Source organism: Anomaloglossus baeobatrachus, chromosome 7 (genome assembly GCF_048569485.1).
Source record: "Anomaloglossus baeobatrachus isolate aAnoBae1 chromosome 7, aAnoBae1.hap1, whole genome shotgun sequence".
Classification (NCBI taxonomy): Eukaryota; Metazoa; Chordata; class Amphibia; order Anura; family Aromobatidae; genus Anomaloglossus; species Anomaloglossus baeobatrachus.
Window position 1 is genome coordinate 58,179,403 of NC_134359.1, and position 23,791 is coordinate 58,203,193.

At 45.1% G+C, this 23,791-nt stretch overlaps 1 protein-coding gene and 1 long non-coding RNA gene across 2 annotated transcripts in view; one reads left to right on the forward strand and one right to left on the reverse strand.

Moving 5' to 3' along the window:
* Positions 1–23,125, reverse strand: part of SLC25A12 (solute carrier family 25 member 12) — a 215,283-nt gene extending 192,158 nt beyond the window's left edge. The window contains exons 1-2 of the mRNA XM_075317328.1: positions 23,000–23,125; positions 17,873–17,920 (exon numbers count right to left, since the gene is read on the reverse strand). Coding sequence (XP_075173443.1) covers positions 17,873–17,920; positions 23,000–23,011 — 60 coding nt within the window. The 5' untranslated portion in view covers positions 23,012–23,125. The remainder of the gene's footprint in view (positions 1–17,872; positions 17,921–22,999) is intronic.
* Positions 22,692–23,791, forward strand: part of LOC142245057 (uncharacterized) — a 37,480-nt gene continuing 36,380 nt past the window's right edge. Inside the window, exon 1 of the long non-coding RNA XR_012724726.1 lies at positions 22,692–22,783. This is a non-coding gene — a long non-coding RNA (uncharacterized LOC142245057). The remainder of the gene's footprint in view (positions 22,784–23,791) is intronic.

Sequence of the window (23,791 nt, forward strand, 5' to 3'; positions counted from 1 at the left end):
CATCAGGCATGGTATAACACAAAATCTGAAGAGTCACATATTTATACACAACAGGACTTAGAATAGTGCAGTAAAAAAAAAAAAAAAAAAAAAAAAAAAAAGAACAAGTTATATGAAACAGAACTCTCTCTATGGCAGGGGGACAAGCTGTTCTAGCCATAAATACTGCTGCAGTTCAGTGTGAAAGTTTTATTGTCCTTTGATAAGGGTCTGGTCCAGGGCTGTGACATGCTCGGATGGTCAGAGGAGCACATCTTTTAACTGATGTAAAAAGACATGAATCCATGAGACACATTCATTCCTTCTCTGAATGTGTCAAAGGTCATCATAAGTTTGTACTCCCATAGTCTCCTGTCTCTCTGGGACTTGAAGTTTCCTTTCAATACCAGCAATTTCATGTCCATGATGCTGTGGTCTGGGTTACAAAAATGTTTGGCCACAGGTAGATCCATCCTTTTTTCTCTAATTGTGTGGCGGTGAGAATTCATCCTTGTCCTGAGCTGTTGTCCTGTCTCCCCTACATACAGACCCCCAGTTGGACATTTGGTACATATAATTAAGTACACCACATTGGTTGTGGTGCAGCTGAACGTACCTGGGATCTTGTAGTCCTGATGTGATCTGGGAATCTTTATCTTGTCCGTTGTCAATATTAATGGACAGGTCTTGCATTTTTTCTGGTTGCAGGGAAATGTTCCTGTTGGTGTTGGAGAGGACAGGGAGCTTCTGACAATGATGCTTCTTAGATTTGGGGGCTGTCTAAAACACAGAAGTGGGGGGTCTGGAAAAATAGATTTTAACCGGGCATCTTTTTGCAGTAATGGTTGTAGTTTCCGTGCAGCTCCTCTAAACACCTCCAGATGTGGATTGTAGGTGACTACAAGAGGGACCCGGTTGTTCTCTTCTTTGGTTTGAATTTGACAATGACATATATCTACAGGAGACTGGGACTGCAATGGGAAGCAAAATGGCACCACAATATGCAAATCTTTTCATGGCCAAGCTTGAGAGTGACTTTTTATCCTCTTGTCCTATCAGGCCTCTGGCCTACTACCGTTACATTGATGATATTTTAATCATCTGGACAGAGTCTGAGGAGCAGCTGAAGACCTTCCATGAACAATTTAATCAGTTTCATCCCACCATCAACCTAACACTCAACTACTCCTGCACGGAAATCAACTTCTTGGACACCATCATTAAACTACGGAACAATGAAATACAGACATCCCTGTACAAGAAGCCAATTGACCGTCCAACATACCTGAAATGGGACAGTTTTCATCCAAAACACATAAAAAACTCTATTGTATACAGCCAGGCTATCAGGTACAATCGGATATGTTCCAACAGTACAGATAGAGACAATCACCTTGAGGGCCTCAGAAAAACCTTTTTGAATCAAGGCTACCACCCAAGAACAATTGAAAACCAGATTATAAGAGCCACCAGAATATCAAGAAACCATCTTCTACATTATAAAACCAAAGAAGAGAACAACCGGGTCCCTCTTGTAGTCACCTACAATCCACATCTGGAGGTGTTTAGAGGAGCTGCACGGAAACTACAACCATTACTGCAAAAAGATGCCCGGTTAAAATCTATTTTTCCAGACCCCCCACTTCTGTGTTTTAGACAGCCCCCAAATCTAAGAAGCATCATTGTCAGAAGCTCCCTGTCCTCTCCAACACCAACAGGAACATTTCCCTGCAACCAGAAAAAATGCAAGACCTGTCCATTAATATTGACAACGGACAAGATAAAGATTCCCAGATCACATCAGGACTACAAGATCCCAGGTACGTTCAGCTGCACCACAACCAATGTGGTGTACTTAATTATATGTACCAAATGTCCAACTGGGGGTCTGTATGTAGGGGAGACCGGACAACAGCTCAGGACAAGGATGAATTCTCACCGCCACACAATTAGAGAAAAAAGGATGGATCTACCTGTGGCCAAACATTTTTGTAACCCAGACCACAGCATCATGGACATGAAATTGCTGGTATTGAAAGGAAACTTCAAGTCCCAGAGAGACAGGAGACTATGGGAGTACAAACTTATGATGACCTTTGACACATTCAGAGAAGGAATGAATGTGTCTCATGGATTCATGTCTTTTTACATCAGTTAAAAGATGTGCTCCTCTGACCATCCGAGCATGTCACAGCCCTGGACCAGACCCTTATCAAAGGACAATAAAACTTTCACACTGAACTGCGTTAGATATATTTTACTTGTATCACACTGAACTGCAGCAGTATTTATGGCTAGAACAGCTTGTCCCCCTGCCATAGAGATAGTTCTGTTTCATATAACTTGTTCTTTTTTTTTTTTTTTTTTTTTTTTTTTTTTTACTGCACTATTCTAAGTCCTGTTGTGTATAAATACGTGACTCTTCAGATTTTGTGTTATACCATGCCTGATGAAGAGACCTGAGTAGTCTCGAAAGCTTGCAATTATTACCATCTTTTCAGTTAGCCATTAAAAGGTATCAACCACTGAGGACTCTCTGTTCCACTACTCTTTGTGTCGTGTTTTATTGATGTACGGTCACAATATTATGCCTTGTCATGTGTCTTTTTAAATGTGTTTTTTGTATTCAATAAAATTTGTCAATTAATAACCAACAAACTCCTGGATCTCCTGTTTAAATACTATTTATGCAGTGGTTCTTTTGCTGTGCCGCTTGGAGTTGACATTGTCATCTCCCGGTACTATTAGGCCATGTGCGCACGTTGCGTCCTGTCCATTGCTGAAATAAATGCATCCTCTGGCAGTTTTGGAATTTGACAATTTTGGATTTGTTAAAAAAAAATGCAATAAATACGCATGCGTTTTGAGCATGTTTTCCGTGCGTTTTAAGCACTTTTTCCATGCATTTTCCATGCTTAAATTTTGATACGTTTACAAAACTTTGTCAATGGAAAATAAAGTTTACAATCAAACACCATGAGACAAAAAAAGCCCAAAAAACTATGATATTTCCTGCATGCACTACGGTATATACACTCATGCACTATAATGTGAATATTCTGAAAATTAAAAAATAATATTAATTAAAATTATTAATAAATATATTAAGACTGATTTTATTTAGGGCTGGATGTGAGGTCAAAAGGAAGCCTCTTAACCTCACACTTCCAAGCCAAAACGCATGCTTTTTAATGTTAAAAAAAGCAAGCGGATTGCAACATAAATGCATGGAAAACGCAATATTTAGGATTTTGGATGCGTTTTCTAAAATCTTATTGACTTCAATGATACCTAAATGCTGCCAAAATGGACAAAGGAATTGACATGCTGCTTTTTTAAAAACGCAGAGATTTTGTCAAATTTTTTACACAAAAAATGCTGCGTTTAAAAAAGCATAGTGCCCTACCATGCCTTCCCTCCCTTTCTTTCTGTTGCTCTTCTCTCCCCCTTTTCCTTCTCTTCTTTTCCTTATCTTTCCCCCTTGCTACTTTCCTTTCTCTCTGGTTCTCGTTAAGGCTATGTGCCCACGGTAGAATGTCCCTGCGGATTTTTCTGCCTGAAAATCCGCGACTTTCGCGGCAAATACGCACCCGCGGATTTCATTTTTTTTTTTCCCCCATTCAAAACCAAAAATCCGGACCAAATCTGCACCAAACAATTGACATGCTGCAGATTTTTCCGGATCAAAATCCGCGGCAAATCCGCAGCGGAAAAATCCGCAGCATGGACACAGCATTTCCAAAATGCCATTGAAATGGCTTGGAAGTGCCGCTGCTGCAGATTTTCGGGAAATCCGCGGCAAATCCGCGGCAAAATCCGCGATAAATCCGCAGCGTGGGCACATATCCTAAATCTTCAAATTTTTTCCTTTTCTTTTTTGTTTTTGGCAGTAGCCTCACTTTGTTTGAGGTGTAGTTCTCAATTGGAAGGAGATTGTATTATAAAAGGTGGTTACATGTCATATGCGTGCCTTATGATAGTTAGTAAGAGAAAGGGTGTTAGTTAGGATGTGGCTTATACTCTTCTCTGTAAGTTGACATGAAGCAATCACGTATTTGAATCTTCTTTTTTTTTTTTTTTCTTCCTGTAAATTTTCTTGTTTACTTTAATAAAGAAAGATTAAACATAAAAAAGCATAGTGCGCACAAATTTTGTATGATTTCCAAAGATTTGCCTTGAAAACCAAAACGCATGCATTTTGACAATGAGACGCTGCTGCTTAAAACGCTGCGGAAACGCAAGGAAAAACGCAACGTACGAATGAGCCCTTACTATGATTTGTGCCAAATGGATATATGGTGTCTAGTATGTTATTAATTCCACCTGATCATGTAATACATGATGGGACTCATAGTATAGCATAGAGTAAGGAGGAAAAAAAAAAAAATAAGAGGAGAAAAAAAAAAAAAAAAAAAAAGAAAGAAGGAAATATACATGCATAAATGAAGTCAAGAGGAGGTGAAAAGAGAATACCAAATGTCCTGGAATACTTAAATACTCAAAGAACAAGAAATTGATTAAAAATTGCACTGTACTTCCTCAGGACCTTCAACTTTTAGGTTATGTGCGCACGTACATGCTGAAATTTCTGCAGCGATTTGGCAGCACATGTGCGCTGCAAATCGCTGCAGAAACACTGCGTAATGGATGCAGTGTTTCAGCAGAATAAATGCGGATTCCGCGCGCTTGGGATGCTGCCTCTCCCTTAGAGTGGGAGCTGCAATCATAGCGCACGGAATAAGTGACATGTTGCATTTTTAAACACTGTTATTTTGTCAAATTTTGACACTCAAATAGCTGCGTTCATAAAAGCATGGTGTGCACGGATTATGCACATTCATAGATTGTGCTGGGGACGCAGGATGCATGCATTTACGCTGCAGTGATAAACGCAGCGTAAATGCATGAAATATTACGCTACGTGCGCACATAGCCTTAGGAAGCTTTTCTTCTGTCATACACTCTTATTAGAAGGAACACCATTATTATTCCGTGACACTCCAAAAAATGTCTAAGAAAGCAGTTACAAACTTCAGGACACTGTGACTGCACCAACTGTATAATCAAGAAATTATTTTGGAACCATATTGCCTTGCCTTTATGTCCTGGTCCCTAGCAAGGTTTACATTACTCTGTATAATAATGAGACCACCAATGTAAGATAATGCCCACCATGAATAAGCTGCAGCACAGAAAGAGTTACGACATTTAAATGACATTTAAAGACCATTCACTAAAATGTCAAAGACATCCCCCTGCAACCCATAACCGACAGGTCACACGGCACAACAGTTGTATCTATTAGTAATAGTCAATTCCGCACAATTTCTACAGTCATGTTCCTATTTAAGCCATATATGATAATCCACTTCAAAATCTCAATGGCTTTTTGAAATTTCATAGTTTTTTTCTCTCCAAGTATTATTAGGATATTAAAAAAAAATAGCTCTCATCAGGCAGTAATCAGAGGCCTAACCCTCGTGGATGCAGGGGTTAAAGCTTTGTGTCCATGGAGTTGAGAGGAGTCCAAAATTGCCCATATAATAAGACCAACACCAATACCACGCTAGCATTTTTTTTTTATTTCCCCGCTGGAGTCATGCTTTAAATCTAAGTCCCCTGTCCCCGGTCTTATACTCATCTTCCGGCATCTTCATCTATTTTCACCGACCCTCCCATCAGTGTCAGTCACTTTGTGACCTGCTGGCTGCTTCACTGTTTTATGGGGCATGCCAGAGATCACAACTCAATGTAAGTCTATGAGAGCCTCGTTCTGGCTCTCATAGACTTGCACTGAGCGCCTGTGGCGCAACTTACAACTTCCGACAAATCAGAAGCTGCAGTCACAAGATGGTGCAGTGGTACCAGAGATGCCGGAGGGTGAATATAAGACTGGAGGGAGGGGACTTAGATTTAAAGCACCACTCCAGCACTGAAAAAAAAACCAAAACTCTGGAGTGGAGCATTAAATTAAACCTAAAATCCGGATTAATCTGTGACGCCCTGGCCGGGCCAGGAAGTCACAGATAGAGCCCCGCGCTACACCAGTCCCCTAACAAGGTGACAGCAGCCAAACATTTAAACCCTAGTCACCCCCCTCAGTGCTTGATCGACAGACCAGGGGGCGGGGCCAGGTGGTTGGACACGCCCACCGAGGAGTTCAGAGAGCCTGGGGTGGGAAAAGTAGTCAGTTCAGTTTAGTCGGAGGAGTCTGTTAGTGGATGTGAAGTAAAGTGGAGGTCAGGTCTGTGTGTCAGGTCTGCAACTAACTGACAGGTGCCAGGGTTGGAGCCCTGGTACCTTTGGCTAGGAGGCATACGGAGGCCTCAGTCTGCAGGAACTGGGAAGACGGCTCGGTGGAACCGTGGTGGACCGGGACAAAGTAGTGGCCCGCCGGTACCGACCCGGGGAACCGACTCGGAAACCAAAGCACAAAGGGGGGTACTTAGACCCTCAAGCAAGGTCCAGAAGCTACTGGGGGCTAGCTAATTAACTGATTGCGGCTAGGACTATAGGTTCTGTCCCACCCAAAGTCCCGACTGAAGACAACAGCCCAACGAGGGGGATAGAAAGCCACCGCCACGGCAGAGAGATCCCACGGGCCAGCGTCTGCGGGCATAGGGCTCCTTAGGCAACCACAAGGCGGGGAGCGGACTCCTGACGTTACAGGCGCAGGTAGTCCACCATCACACAAACGGTGCAGGAGAAAGGCAGAGACCACCAACCGGATGGGGGACCAGACGGCAGCCGGCTGCGGGCACCGACCACCATCACCTTGGTTTACCAGAGACTTGTGTGTGTTACTAATCGTGAGTACATCAGTGCCCTCCGGCCGCCCATCTCCCTGCACCGTCCAACTCTCCCCAATGGGTCTTGGGGCCACCATCCCTACCCACGGAGGGGTTAACAACTTGCTGCGCAACATCTCCCCCGGGTGCCCCGTAACTGCAGTGGTGGTGTCCACCTTCACCACATCCCGTGGGTGGCATCACGAACTCAAACACGGCTCCGGCCGTACACCTACGTCCCCCCAAACCGCCAACCCCTTTTTAAAATCGGAGTGACCGTGGACCCCCGGGTCCGGAGACCCTCGAGCCACCCACTGAAGCTCGGGACCCGAGCGGCTCGGCTGCCGCCAAGCACGGGGCGGCAAAAATCCCCATGAAGTGTTAGAAGTACTGAATTACCCTCCTAATGACAATGTATTTATTATATACATCTGTGTATGTATTTGCTGCAGAACTGACATTTCACCTGTATGAGTGATAGCACTCCCTGACTAGTCCAGGGAAAGGAGCACCAAGATTACAGGGAACCTGTCATGTCAGAAAACACTATTAACCTGCATGTTAGTGTTCTAAAGTTGTGCAGCTGCTACACTGAAATCTAGGCTACCGGGAGGAAATTAACATTATTTCTGCTGGCAGCCTCGGGATCTCACTCATTGAGGTGCAGCTAGAGCAGCTTCAGTCACTGGTCAGTACTTGGTGAGCGGCAGCTGTAACCATGTCACCAGCACTGACTGACAGCCATCTCAGTATTGAATCAGTACAGAGCCGGCTGTCAGTCAGGGTGGGGGAGTGTTTACTGCTGCTGAAAACTAACTATTTTGAGAATGAAAAATCTGTACCGTAGGAGAAAGAAGCGGATTTTTCTGATAAGATATATTACAAAGTTTCTTACTTTCACATTGTACCGCCGGCGTCTCTGCAGAGATGCCAACTTACTCACCACCCCAGCCCGATCGAATCCTACTCCGCACTCCCTCGGCCATCCACGTGGGCTGCTGCCTCCTTCCCCTCCCAGGTCCTTAACATGCCGCACAGGGTTCCTGGGAGTGCACCTAAGACGTGTGAACACAGCGACCCTCCTCTTAAAGGGCCGACACGCCATTTCCCGCAAAATGCTTCTCAGCCTATAGCTGAGGCACTATGTATCTAAGGCACCATCCCATTAGGGGAGGTGCCTGCGCAACACCTTCTGTTAGTTAGTCAGTCAGTCAGTCTGCTACCTAACTTGTTGTCAGGTCCTGAGCTCTTGTCCAGTTATCCCTGTGTCCGTCTCTAGTACCTGCCTTCTCTTACCAGTCTATCCCTGCCATGCCTATCATCCGTCTGTACCTGCCTGTCTTAGTCATCCCACCTGTACCCGAGTCTGTCACCTGTCCTGGGGGTCAGTTGTCACAGTTTCGGTCACTGCCCTGGGAGTGGCACCTGACGTTCGCCTCGCCGAGGGCACTTAGTTAAGCACCTCTCACTAAGGGGTAAGCCCAGGTTCTCCCTGTGGTCCAGTGGGTCCACTAATCCCGCTCGCTGCCTCTACACCGGCCTCCAGTGTTACACACATGTACTACTGATTCATGGCAAAAAAATGAAAACAATGGTTATCCTTTAAAGGGGTACAACTCTGAACACTAAAGTGTGGAGAACCTCTTCCTACATACTCCACCAAAGTTTGAGAAAGAACTTGTACAGAGACAAAAAGTTGCAACATGGGCTAAATAAAGACCATCATTTTTGCACCTTATCTATCATATCTATTAGTCTGCCTATTGAACAATTCTTATCAATCATCCATTTATCTACTGCATCTAATATCTAAGTGGATCTGTCACCAAATTTCACAATAAAAACTGCATAAGTTATTAAATAACTCTCTAAGGCGGGCTTTGCATGTTGCGACATCGCAAGCCGATGCTGCGATGTCGCACGCGATAGTCCCCGTCGCAGGTACGATATATTGTGATAGCTGGCGTAGCGAACATTATCGCTACGCCAGCTTCACATGCACTCACCTGCCCTGAGACCGTCGCTCTGGCCGGCGACCCGCCTCCTTCCTAAGGGGGCGGGTCGTGCGGCGTCATAGCGACGTCACACGGCAGGCGGCCAATAGCGGCGGAGGGGCGGAGATGAGCAGGATGTAAACATCCCGCCCACCTCCTTCCTTCTCATTACAGCCGGGAGGCAGGTAGGAGATGTTCCTCGCTCCTACGGCTGTACACACAGCGATGTGTGCTGCCGCAGGAGCGAGGAACAACATCGTACCTGTCTCTGCACCGGCATTATGGAAATGTCGGAGAATATACCAATGATACGATAACGACGCTTTTGCGCTCGTTAATCGTATCATCTAGGATTTACACACTACAATGTCGAAAGTGACACCGGATGTGCGTTTCGATTTGACCCCACCGACATCGCACGTGCGATGTTGCAACGTGGAAAGCCGCCCTAAGACCTGATGAGACTGCTGTGACTATTTTGAAAATCCATGCAAGATTTGCCGTAGAATCCTTTTTTGAAAGTTTCCCTGAAGAATATTAAAATGATGAGCATTTTATATTCCCAGCTCATTGTTATTATGGGATTATACAGCCATTCCGATTTCCACAATAAGTAGCCCAGCCTTATGAGTCTAAGAGATGTATTTAATATTATATGCAGTTTAAATAAACTGCTAAAGAGGATCTTTCACCAAATTCTTCATGCTGAACAAGACATATAGGTGCAGGAAATCAAAATATTATATTCAGCTCTGGCAGTCAGTGTGGGGGGAGGAGCTGCACTGCAGAAGTTGTCTTATTACAAACACTTCTAGTACTTCTCTCAAATTCAAATGAGCATTATTGACAAAATTAATTGGCAAAGCAAATGTAGTGCTGCCAACTTTGCTGTAATGCTCCTCCGCCACACTGACTGCTGGAGTGGAAAGCTATTATATGTGGATGCCTGCTTATGATTGTTGGAGTTCACAACACTATGAGAGGAGAGCTACTAGAAGTGTTTGTAATGAGACTCAACTTCTGTAGCACTGCCTCTCCCCCCACACTGACTGCTATACAGTCATGGCCAAAAGTTTTGAGAATGCTACAAATATTAGTTTTTACAAAGTCTACTGCTTACGTTTTTCTAATGGCAATTTGAATATACTCCAGAATGTCATAAAGAGTGATCAGCTTAACAGCAATTACTTGCAAAGTCAATATTGGCTAAGACAATGAACTTCAACCCCCAAAACACATTTCAACATCATTGCATTCCTGCCTTTAAAAAGGAGCAGCTAACATTGTTTTAGTGATTGTTCCATTAACACAGGTGTGGGTGTTGATGAGGACAGGGCTGGCGATCAGTCATGATTAAGTAAGAATGACACCACTGGACACTTTAAAAGGAGGCTGGTGCTTGGTATCTTTGTTTCTCTTCAGTTAACCATGGTTATCGCTAAAGAAACACGTGCAACCATCATTGCTCTGCACAAAAATGGCCTAACAGGGAAGAGTATCGCAGCTACAAAGATTGCACCTCTATCAACAATATCGCATCATCAAGAACTTCAAGGAGAGAGCTTCCATTATTGCCAAAAAGGCTCCAGGGCGCCCAAGAAGGACCAGCAAACGCCAGGACCGTATCTTAAAACTGTTTCAGCTGTGGGATCGGACTACCAGCAGTGCCGAGCTAGCTCAGCAATGGCAGCAGGCTGGTGTGAGTGCTTCTGCACGCACTGTGAGGCGGAGACTCCTTGAGCAAGGCCTGGTTTCAAGGAGGGCAGCAAAGAAGCCACTTCTCTCCAGAAAAAACATCAGGGACCGACTGATATTCTGCAAAAGGTACAGGGAGTGGACTGCTGAAGACTGGGGTAAAGTCATTTTCTCAGATGAATCCCCTTTTCGATAGTTTGGGACATCTGGAAAACAGCTTATTAGGAGAAGAAGAGGCGAACGCTACCACCAGTCTTGTCTCATGCCAACTGTTAAGCATCCTGAAACCATTCATGTGTGGGGTTGCTTCTCAGCCAAGGGAATCGGCTCACTCACAGTCTTGCCTAAAAACACAGCCATGAATAAAGAATGGTACCAGAATGTCCTCCAAGAGCAACTTCTCCCAACTGTCCAAGAGCAGTTTGGCGCCCAACAATGCCTTTTCCAGCATGATGGAGCACCTTGCCATAAAGCAAAGGTGATCACCAAATGGCTCATGGAACAAAACAGAGATTTTGGGTCCATGGCCTGGAAACTCCCCAGATCTTAATCCCATTGAGAACTTGTGGGCAATCATCAAGAGACGGGTGGACAAACAAAAACCAACAAATTCTGGCAAAATGTCTTAAGTCTTAAGGCCACTTTACACGCTGCAACATCGCTAGCGATGTCGCTAGTGATCGCACCCGCCCCCGTCGTTTGTGTGTCACGGGCAAATTGCTGCCCGTGGCGAACAATATCGCCGGTACGCGTCACACGTACTTACCTTCCTAACGACGTCGCTGTGGCCGGCGAACAACCTCTTTTTTTTAAGGGGGAGGTTTGTGCGGCGTCACACAGCGGCCCACCAATAGAAGCGGAGGGGCGGAGAGCAGCTGCATTAACGACACGCCCACCTCGTTGCCGGAGGACGCAGGTACATTGTTATTGTTATTGTTGTTGTTATTGTTGTTGTTAGTCGTTCTTGGGGTGTCACATGTAGCGATGTGTGCTGCCTCAGGAACGACAAACAACCTGCGTCCAGAACGAGCAACGATATTTGGGATTGAACGACGTGTCAATGATCAACGATTAGGTGAGTATGTTTGATCGTTAGCGGACGCTCGTAGGTGTCACACGCAACAACGTCGCTAATGACGCCGGATGTGCGTCACGAATTCGGTGACCCCAACGATATCTCGATAGCGATATCGTTGCATGTAAAGCAGCATATTTTTCCCGGACGTGTCAAAGGGGCGTATTGCCCTGCATGTTGGCACACGTGTGTTCTCCGTGTGCTATCCGTGATAACACATGAAGAACGGGAACTTTCTCCTCACCTGTCCCTGGCGTTGCTGTCCGTGGTGCTGATCTTCGGTCTCTGGTTCTGCCGACTCCCCGCTGCTGCTGCGTCCGGCCCACAGTGGAGTGAATATGCGATGAGCATAATGAGCGGGGAGTCGGAAGCAAGTGACAACAGCGCTGGAGAAGGAGAGTATAGAAATTCCTTATAATTCACAGATATGTTTTCTCTGGTGCATGTCACACGGATCACATCCGTGCGGTCCATGTGACACCCGTGATGCCGGAGAAAAGCGGACATGTCTACGTGTGGAGCACATGTATGCTCCACGCGGACACACAGTCCATGGCAAAACACGCACATGAGCACAGACCCATTGATTTTAATGGGTCTACGTGTACCCGTGTCTCCAGCACGTGAGAAAACGGACCAAACACGTACCGGAGACACGGACGTGTGAAGGAGGCCTAAAGTGGCAATTACTTTGCTAACTTCACAATGGAAAGGCAAAATAAATAAAAACAACAAAAAAAAAAAGTTTTATTTTACTGTCCAGTTCAACATGAAACATTTGGTGAAAAGTCGTCTTTAAATTTGCTGACTGATTCCCTTTAATTGATCCATCCATCTCCAATTTTATATAAAGCGGATTCCCTATCAATTAATTAAATGTCATCTTTAAAGAAATCTAAAAAACTAAAATTTAGACGTCTCCTGCCAAGAAAAATTGGACATGTCCCAAGCATAACAAGGTTTATATAATAAAGAGTGATTATCACATACACACATTGTAATTAGTCTATAGGTGTTAGAGGTTTTACAGTATATAAATCACTTTTTTCGGTCACAGATCTGTCCATCAAATGTTCGTAAAGGTCTGAATAATTTCCAATGAAGCTTTATAATGATACAACATTCAGGCGACCTTCTTTCTGAGGAGGTAGGACCATGGGGAGGGAATCGGGTTTCAGAAGACCTCTTAGGTATGTGGGCCAGCACCGCACTGTACTATCTAAGTGGTGAAACCGGTTATTAACATGTTACTGCATGACAGCGTGTTAATAAACCTAGGTGACTGATGCGATGGAAATGATTGGAATTCCCTAACTGATGGAAACAGACACCATTAGAATTTATTCAAAATATTGAAAACCTGTGCTACGTTTACAAATGCCCGAAATAGATTTATTTTACTAATTTTCTGGCACGTAAAAAAAAAATAACCAAAAGGATGGTGGTCTTTTAATGTTAAAGCTTAAAGCGGCTGGCCACTACTTTAACAATGATGGCCTGTCCTTAGGGGTACTTTGCACGCTGCGACATCGCTGCTGCGATATCGTCGGGGTCAAATCGAAAGTGACGCACATCCGGCGCCGGTAACGACGTCGCAGCGTCTAAAGCCTAGATGCGCCGATAAACGATCACAAAAGCGTCGAAAAATCGGTGATCTGTGTAGTGTTGGTCATTTTCATAATGTCGCACCAATAGGAGATACGATGTTGTTCGTCGTTCCTGTGGCAGCACACATCGCTGTGTGTGAAGCCGCAGGAGCGAGGAACATCTCCTTACCTGCCTCCACCGGCTATGCGGAAGGAAGGAGGTTGGCGGGATGTTACGTCCAGTTCATCTCCGCCCCTCCGCTTCTATTGGCCGCCTGCCGTGTGACGTCGCTGTGACACCGCACGACCCGCCTCCTTAGGAAGGAGGTGGGTAGCCGGCCAGAGCGACATCGCAGGGCAGATAAGTGCGTGTAAAGCTGCGGTAGCGATAATGTTTGCTACGGCAGCTATCACAAGATATCGCAGCTGTGACGGGGGTGGGTACTATCGCGCTCGGCATCGCTAGCCGATGCTAGCGATGGCGCAACATGCAAAGTACCCCTAAGGATAGGTCATCAATGTCTGATCGGCCGGGGTCCGGCACTCCACACCCCCATAGATCAGCTGTTCTCGGTGCAGCAAGCGGCCGGAAATGCTAAGTTCCGGAGCTGCTCAGTCTTCTGATAATGGCCGCAGCCGGATACTATAGATCCACCTCCTACTGACTTGAATTGGCACTCTAATGTCAGCGTCCTGGTTCCATACCTACGCCGGCGCATCCCAGCACCGATGTCCTGCACTCTCCTACCCCCTATCCAGCTGGGATACCATTGCTGTTTCCTTTTGGTTGCTTGCACGGTTCCTTGCTCTGCTGCACTGCCACTCACATGTTGTGTGGTCCTCACCTGTCCCCCTGTCACCTAACCCCGGCTTAGCTGCCACAGTCCCTGGACGCTGCCCTTCCCTTGCCTGGGTGGATCTGGGTCCAACCTGTGGTCCAGTGGGTCCACCTCACCCTTGGGATGCAACATCCCAGTGCTCGTCTCCTCATTCCTTGGCAGTCAGAGCGTGACACTCACGGAGCTCACCTGAGTATTGCGGGTGCCCGGATGCTTCATCCGCGAAACAATAACCACAACGCACAGGCTTGCTTCACTGTATAATGTGTGCAGGCGCCCCAGAGAGAGCCAATCACAGTCTCTGAATGGCTCTCCCAGGAGATAAACAACATTCTCGGACGTAGTGTGAACCAAAAAAAAACAAAAAACAGCCATCCCTATCGCCAGATATGCCCTGTTTATGGCTGGCTGTATGTTATTAGAGACCAGAAAAGGCCAATCATTGACGTCCATAACGCTTGTTACTTGTGTTGAGCTCATCAGAGCATCTGGCCAGCTCGAATCGAGGAACAAGCATTTTAGTGCTCGCCCATCACTACCAATAATATTCCCATTATAAATAAATATATAAAAAAAGCCTCTACAAATCACACTTTAAATTTTCCAATGCTTTTTTTTCCCCCCAAATTGATTCTATGGCTCTCATCTATTAAAACTGGCTCAAAAGGGAAAGTGTCAAATAAAAACTGATCTATGATAAGCTGCTATGAATAACAAAATCCTGCTCTTCAGGCTCAGGCAATTTTAATTCTCCATTTGCAGGTTCCTGTCCACCCATAAGTTGCAGGGGTTTTTTTAACCCAAAGAGAGGCATTAGTTTGATAGGGACCCAACAAAAAGAGGTCGCCTTGCCGTTGGCTGTTGGGCTCATATAAAACTGGCCATTTAGTGTGCCAAGTATCTCAATTTTTGCATGTTTTTCATAGCTCTAATGCAAGTCTATATTCCCATAGTCATTGTTACACATATCTTAGCACTACAGAGTGCAACTACGGTATATCCTTTTTGTTACTATGTTTCATGTCCAGTTTGTACCTGTTCACATTAGAAAGGTAGGATGTGCCATCGGTCTTTTTCTTAGATTACTTTTCTTCCAAGACACATTTAACACAGAGTAATGCAGGAGTAAATTAAACCTGATGTCAAATATGTTATAAATGTCATATGGGGATGTGAAATTTCTGAGTTCCAAAAATTGCCAACACAAGAAGTAATGTTTATAAATGTCAATGGGGAGAATAGATATACGTCTTCGCCTTTCCAAAGAAAAAGGAGATCACTTTGTTCTTGGAGCAGGTTGGTTTCATGAATCTCCTAATTTGAACACATCTTAATTATTTGTGCATTAAAAAAAACCCCACAAAAGAACATTAATTGCAAATAACAAGTCAAAAAACAAAACAAAATGCACTGTCCTCCAGAGCGGTGTCACCTTGCGATACATTGTGGAACTAATCGCTAATAAGATTCTTTAAGTATTAATAATAATAATAATAATAATAATAATAATAATAATATTTATTTCTATAGCGCCAACATATTCCGCAGCGCTTTACAATTCAGGAGGATCATATACAAGCAAGTAACAGTTATAGAAAATACAATATTTAGAGGGAAAAAAAAGACAATCCTGCTCGTGAGATATGATGGGGGAGGGGACAAGGTACAAGTGGTTATTTACAATAACAGTCCAGCCATTTCAAGGAAATAAGGGATAGATAATGGATTCCTGGACCAATTGGCCAGAAACTTGAGATGCATTTGGGTGCCATGGAGTTTGACGTGGAATTATGTTGTGAGAAGTTGTAGAGGGACTATGTGAATTGAATTTGATGAGGGAGTGTGATAGGTCGCACTAAAAAGATGTATTTTTAGGGTGCGTCTGAAGCGGAGTTAGTTGTGATTCGTCCTAACTTCTTGTGGTAGAGCGTTCCAGAGGATTGGTGCAGCTCGGAAGAAGTCTTGGTTCCGGAAGTGGGAGGTTCGAATTAGTGTGGATGTTAGTCAAAGTCATTTGCAGAGCGTAGAGAACGGGTGGGGTGATAGACAGAGAGGAGGGTGGAGATGTAGGGGGGTGCTGCACTGTGGAGAGCTTTGTGGTGATAGACAGAGAGGAGGGTGGAGATGTAGGGGGTGCCGCACTGTGGAGAGCTTTGTGGTAATAGACAGAGAGGAGGGTGGAGATGTAGGGGGTGCCGCACTGTGGAGAGCTTTGTGGTGATAGACAGAGGAGGGTGGAGATGTAGGGGGCGCCGCACTGTGGAGAGCTTTGTGGTAATAGACAGAGAGGAGGGTGGAGATGTAGGGGGTGCCGCACTGTGGAGAGCTTTGTGGTAATAGACAGAGAGGAGGGTGGAGATGTAGGGGGTGCCGCACTGTGGAGAGCTTTGTGGTAATAGACAGAGAGGAGGGTGGAGATGTAGGGGGTGCCGCACTGTGGAGAGCTTTGTAGGTGAGAACAAGCAGTTTGAATTGAATCCTGTGATATTTGGGCAGCCAGTGCAATGACTGGCACAGAGCAGAGGCATCCGAGGAGCGGTTTGCCAGATAGGTGACCCTGGCTGCTGCATTAAGGATGGACTGTAGAGGAGAGAGTCTAGTTAGGGGGAGACCAATTAATAGAGAGTTACAGTAGTCGAGGCGAGAGTGGATCAGGGCCACGGTGAGGGTTTTTGACGTTTCCATTGTGAGAAAGGGGCGGATTCTAGAGATGTTCTTGAGGTGCAAGCAGCAGGGGCGGACAGTCAGGTAAGCACGTATGGGGGGGGGGGGGTCACATATCAACAGAAACCTATGGGATTTTTATACAGTGTATAGGTTTTTGGCACAAACTTAGAAGAATAGTGAAATCTCACTGTGAACACCACCTTAGAACTTGTTCACACATTCATTTTTTGTGCCAGGTTTTTTTGTGTGCATTTTTTGCCGTGGAAAATACCCAACCGCGCCCACCATCAGTTGATGGGGTAGCGGTGGAACTGAGCATTTCTAGCCGCCTATTGCCACCACCGGCACAGAGTACAGCTGATCAGTAGGGGTGCTGGGTGTCAGATATTGATGACCTATCTTAAGGATAGGCCATCAATGTTAAAAAAAGAGAACCTTTGACCAGATTTGGCAACTATAACCTGCAGCCACCACCAGTGAGCTCTTATATACAGCATTCCAGAATACTGTATATAAGAGCCCAGGTCGCTCTGTATAACGTAAAGAGCACTTTTATTATGCTCACCTAGGGGGCGGTCTGGTCCAGTGGATGTCGCTGGTTTCTGGTCTGGTGCCTCCTTTCTGCTGCGATAGTTGACTGCCTTCTTCACAAGCCTCTGTGCATGACGCGTCCTACATACATCATCCACCCAGGCCGGCATTGCACTCTTGCACAGGCGCACTTTGATCAAAGTATTGTAGTGCGCATGCACGGGCCGTTTGTGACCTTTCATCGCGCCTGCACATTACAGTACTTTGATCTGTCCTCAGCAGGGCAGATAAAGGTGCACCGGCGCAGGATCGCAATGTCGGCCTGTGTGAATGATGTAGGACGCATCATGAACATGGGCCTGCAAAGAAGGAGGACGGCCATTGCAGCAGAGAGGAGGCACAGGACCGGAGAGCAGCAACAACCATCGGACTGGACTGCCCCTTCGGTGAGTATTATAACGTGGTTTTTTTACGTTCTACACAGCGGCCTGGGCTTTTATATACAGCATGTTAGAATGCTGTATATAAGAGTCCACTGGTGGTGGCCGCAGCTTTTAGTCGCCAAATCTGGTGACAGGTTCCCTTTAAAGTAGTGGCTAAACTCTTTATACCAATAGTATAAACGTTTAGAAGATATCACCTAAACATTTATGCACAGTAAAAGTGATTTCTATAAACATCATTAAATTATAATGAAAATATTTCACCATTGTCTTACCTTCAGAAAGATGGTCTTCAACTCATTGGGATCAGCTCTTTTGGTAAACTGCAATTAACAAGTAAACAATAAGTTAGGTCTTTGGGGTACTCTTTTAGTGACCCTTTATTAGTTTGCAGGACCCCAACTACGAGGATCATTGATGATGGAGAAGATGGTTTATATATAGAGCAACATACGGTAATTCAGTGGTTTCAGGTCAGAAGAGAAACCACCTGACACCTTGGCGGAAAGCCTACACATCCCATTTTAGACTATGGGGGTTGGTTGAGCGCTGTTGGGTGTGCATCATGAATGGGGTCTGGCACTGCCGTTATTGTCGCATTTCTTTTCATACAATGAAACAAAAATATTAGTGCAGAATTGAGCCGAGCCTAGTGGGGTTGTTAACCACTCGCTACTATTCAATTTAGTAGGAATTGGTCTGCAGAAGCGGGGAGCAGCCACAACACTGTGACAAAGCTGGGGTGCAGACTTGTTCTGTACATAGCATTTCCGGAAAAGGCTGGATGTAATCTAACAACTAATCAATGGGGGTGATGGGTGATCCCCGCCAATATCGATCCTTGGAATAGGTCATCAATTCCAAAGTATTGGAACAGTCCTTCAATTCTGTGTTTGGCAGTAAAAAAAATAAATAAATCTTTATTTTTATATAGCGCTAACATATTCCGCAGCGCTTTACATGCATCAGGAACACTGTCCCCATTGGGGCTCGCAATCTAAATTCCCTATCTGTATGTTTTTGGGGGTTTTTTTTGGAGTGGCAAACCCCTTTATATGCCAGCGAGACAGAAAAAAAAAAGGTCAGTGATCCCCTAGAATAATTACAATAGGAACTGGAAGTTCCTTATATCAAACTTTCCCCTTTAGGGTAGGTCAACTCTGTAGATTTCACCATTTGCTTGGCGAATAACGATGAACATCCACAGCATAAAATTCACATTTTATGACATCTCATCCATAAAGTTGGCACTGTAATATGCTAACAATTTTTCTGTCAAATCTGTCTGCAGCAGAGAAGCCGGATAAATGCACATAGTGTTAGGGGGGCTTTACATGTTGCGACATCGCTTCCGAAATATCATCGGGGTCACGTCGTTAGTGACGCACATCCGGCGCCGGTAACGACCTCGCAACGTGTAAATCCTAGATGCGGCGATAAACGATCACAAAAGCGTCGAAAATCGGTGATCTGTGTAGCGTCGCTCATTTTCATAATGTCGGGTCTATCGCAGGTACGATGTTGTTTGTCGCTCCTGCGGCAGCACACATCGCTGTGTGTAAACCCGCAGGAGCGACAAACATCTCCTTACCTGCGTCCCGACGGCAATGCGGAAGGGAGAAGGTGGGCGGGATGTTATGTCCCGCTCATCTCCGCCCCTCCGCTTCCATTGGCCGGCCGCTTAGTGACGTCGCTGTGACGCCAAATGCACCTCCCCCTTGAAGGAGGGATTGTTCGGCAGTCACAGCGACATCGTCGACCAGGTATGTGCGTGTGGAGCTGCCGTAGCAATAATGTTCGCTACGGCAGCAATCACCACATATCGCATGTGCGACGGGTCAGGTACTATCGCGCTCGGCATCGCTAGCCGATGCTAGCGATGTCGCAACTTGTAAAGTACCCCTTAATATTGTGCAAATTTTAATTGCAGAAAATCTGCAGCAAAATGCAGCCCCAGCCAAGTCAGGGTATGTGCACACACTGCAGATTAGGTGCAGAAATTGTCTGCACCAAAAAACACACATTGTGGCAGAAAAATGCACGAAAAAACACAGGCGTTTTTTTGGCAGATTTTTTGGTGAACTCATTGCCTGGAAGGACTAAAATCACAGGAAAGAAAATGCACCCAACAATTGACACACTGATTTTTTTCTGCACCCAAAACTGCAAGGAAAAAATGACCAACATGTGCATAGCACTTCAGAATTATCATAGACTGCTGGGAGAAGAATAGACATGCAGATTTGGGCAACAATCTGCACAATAAACTGCACCAAATCTGGAACAAAAACTCAGCATGCGCACAGGGCCTTAAGGAGAAACATCTTTTCTGTACGTCGTATACATTTAAAGTGTTAAAAATCCACAGCATGTTGATACTTTGTGCAGAATTCACTGCGGACTAAGGGGCAGTTTGCATACAACGACATCGCAAGCCAATGCTTGCGATGCCGAGCACGATAGTCCCCGCCCCGTCACAGCTGTGATATCATGGTGATAGCTGGCGTAGCGAACATTATCGCTACGGCAGCTTCACATGGACTCACCTGCCCTGCGACGTCGATCTGGCCTCCTTATTAAGAGGGCGGGTCGTGCGGCGTCATAGCGACGTCACACGGCAGGCGGCCAATAGAACTGGAGGGGCGGAGATGAGCGGGATGTAAACATCCTGCCCACCTCCGTCCTTCCGCATAGCCGGCGGGAGCTGCAGGACGCAGGTAGAAGATGTTCCTCGCTCCTGCGGCTTCATACACAGCGATGTGTGCTGCCGCAGGAACAAGGAACAACATCGTACCTGTCGCAGTTGCGTAATTATGGAATTCCCAGACACTACACAGATGATACGATTACGACGATTTTGCGCTACGTTAATTGTATCATCTAGGATTTACACACTACGATGTCGAGAACGACGCCGGACGTGCGTCACTTTTGACATGACCCCTCCGACATCGCACCTGCGATGTCGTAGTGTGCAAAGTGCCCCTTAATGTTTTGCAATGCATTGGGTGAAAATTTCAATAAAATCTGTGCCAAAATTTTGATGAGGAAATTCAACAGGAAAATTGCAAATAGATGGCGGAAAATCCTTATCAAATTCCCGATAAACTGAAGCCATGTTCACACTAAGGCGGGCTTTGCACGTTGCGACATCGCAAGCCGATGCTGCGATGTCGCACGCGATAGTCCCCGCCCCCGTCGCAGGTACGATATCTTGTGATAGCTGGCATAGCGAACATTATCGCTACGCCAGCTTCACATGCACTCACCTGCCCTGCGACCGTCGCTCTGGCCGGCACCCGCCTCCTTCCTAAGGGGGAGGGTCGTGCGGCGTCACAGCTACGTCACACGGCAGGCGGCCAATAGAAGCTGAGGGATGGAGATGAGCAGGATGTAAACATCCCGCCCACCTCCTTCCTTCCGTATAGCCGCCGGCGGCAGGTAAGGAGATGTTCCTCGCTCCTGCGGCTTTACACACAGCGATGTGTGCTGCCGCAGGAACGTGGAACAACATCGTACCTGTCGCGGCACCGGCATTATGGAAAGGTCGGTGAATGCAACGATGATACGATAACGACGCTTTTGCGCTCGTTCATCGTATCATCTAGCATTTACACAGTACGATGTCGAAAGTGACGCCGGATGTGCGTCACTTTCGATTTGACCCCACCGACATCGCACGTGCGATGTCGCAACGTGCAAAGCCGCCCTTAGGCTATGTGCCCACGGGACTCCGTACCCGCGGATCTTGCCGCGGAAAACCTGCGGATTTATCTGGATTTTCTAGATAAATCCGCAGGTTTTAGCAAGTACAGACACTCCCCATGTTATCCTATGGGACATGGGGAGTGTCTGATGCATTTTTTTGAGTTTTTTCCCCCATTCAAATGTGCATTTTTGGTGCGTTTTTTTTTTCCCTCTAGGATTTTATGGTGGGGGTGGGGGCCTGAAAAAAAAAAATACATTAAAAAAAAAAAGACATTTTTAATTGCAGGATCAAAGGAGGTTGTTTTTTTTTATATTGAAATGCAATCAAATACACCTCTTCAAATATGCATTGCATAAATAATAAAAAAAAAAACAAGACAGCAAAAAAAAAAATCAAAGCTGTTCTGTACTAAACAAACAATAATAATAATATGTTTGTTTTTATGTATTTTTGTGCAGACAGCCGCGAAACAAATGTGGCCGAATAACAAGAGAAATATATATGTACTGTATGTGACCATGGGTGTGTTTATATTATATATATATATATATATATATATATATATATATATATATATATATATATATATATATATACATACATACATACATATATATATATATATATATATATATATTATATATATTTTTTTTTTTTTATTTTATTTTTTTTATTTATTTTTTTGAGTAAACATACGTACACACACACATATCCATGCCAGAAATATGTTTTTTTTTAAACTGAAATTAATCCCATTCATCTCAACTGGGTTATATTAGGTGAACAAATCATCAGCGAACATGCAATGTGTGAACATACACCAAGGCCTCCTTCTCATCACTTTTTTCCCTACTGCTAAAAACACACCATGAATTTCATACATAATTTTTTTTTAGACATACATTTATTTAGATAATTTTCCTTTTCTGCAAAGCCTAAGAGAAAACACATAAAATAAAAGAAGAAAAAACAAAAAAAACACCATACCCATGGCATGCTGTTTTATGCAAAGAACGCCTGCAAAAAAAAAAAATACAAAAAGAAAAAAAAAAAAAACAACTTTTACAAAAACTGAACTGTTTGTACTGCATTATATATTTTATTATTATGCACATAGGAATCACGAGATACTTTTTTTTATTATCCATAGTTTTTTCCTCCAATTTATTTTTTTAGCTATGAGCAGCAACATTAACTATTCTGATACATTGTATAAAAAAAAGAAAAAAAAAAAGAAAAAAGATAATAAAAATCCTCATCATAATTACATGATCATGATAAAATGTATATATATTTTCCTTATAATTTACACAGTAGCCATGGTTAGTGTTGGTGCCCTGTGTGATGAGCAGTCAGGTGGTGGTATAGAGTGCAATATCCACAGGTCTATGGCAGCAGCACCCAGGATATCACAGGCTGCACCCACAGGGTCATCATTAATCCTGGCACATAGATGGCACCACTATGCCATGGGCAGGTATGTCACACACAAGCAAGCACTGGATGATGACAGCACAAAGCAGCGATGTGCAGGGCCCGGCAGCAGCCAGCACTGCGCCCCGGCTCAGGGCAGCGCCACACAGCATTGCATGCATTGCGCCCCCGGGGGCTGGAGGCGTCTGGCAGCTGGGATAGGGGAAGAGGCAAAGCATGGAGAAGCAATTATGCAATAAGAGCAGCTAGTTGGAGTCACCTTGAGCGCCATGCTGAGGCTGTGTGATGTCAGAGCTGGTGAGGGCGCGCTCCCGGGAGCTCGGGGCCGCGCGTCCTGCTGCCCCCTCTGCTCCTGGCACTGCTGCTCGGGAAGGTGTCTCCTCCGCAGACTCCCCCTTCCCTCAGAGCCCGGCCAGGAGGGGCAGTTTATTTATATGTGGAGACACCGACAACTGATTGTGTCACTTAGTAACGTCAGACACCAGGCCTCAGGTTACAGCAACCGCCGGCTGCAGCGCTGCAGGGACTGACACTGCTCAGCTGCACTGCCAGCATTGTCAGGGGGTCACTTACTTTACTTGAAGGGTAACTAACCAACAAAAATCCTGTGCCACAGTGCCTGGGTTACCCTGATAGAGTGGGTAGTGCCATGTAGTACCATACAAAGGGGATAGTGCCATATAGTACCATATACAGGGGGTAGTGCCATATAGTACCATATACAGGGGGTAGTAACATACACGGGTTAGTGCCATATAGTACCATATACAGGGGGTAGTGCCATATAGTACCATATACAGGGGGTAGTGCCATGTAGTACCATACAAAGGGGATAGTGCCATATAGTACCATATACAGGGGATAGTGCCATATAGTACCATATACAGGGGGTAGTGCCATATAGTACCATATACAGGGGGTAGTGCCATATAGTACCATATACAGGGGGTAGTAACATACACGGGTTAGTGCCATATAGTACCATATACAGGGGGTAGTGCCATATAGTACCATATACAGGGGGTAGTGCCAAGTAGTACCATTTACAGAG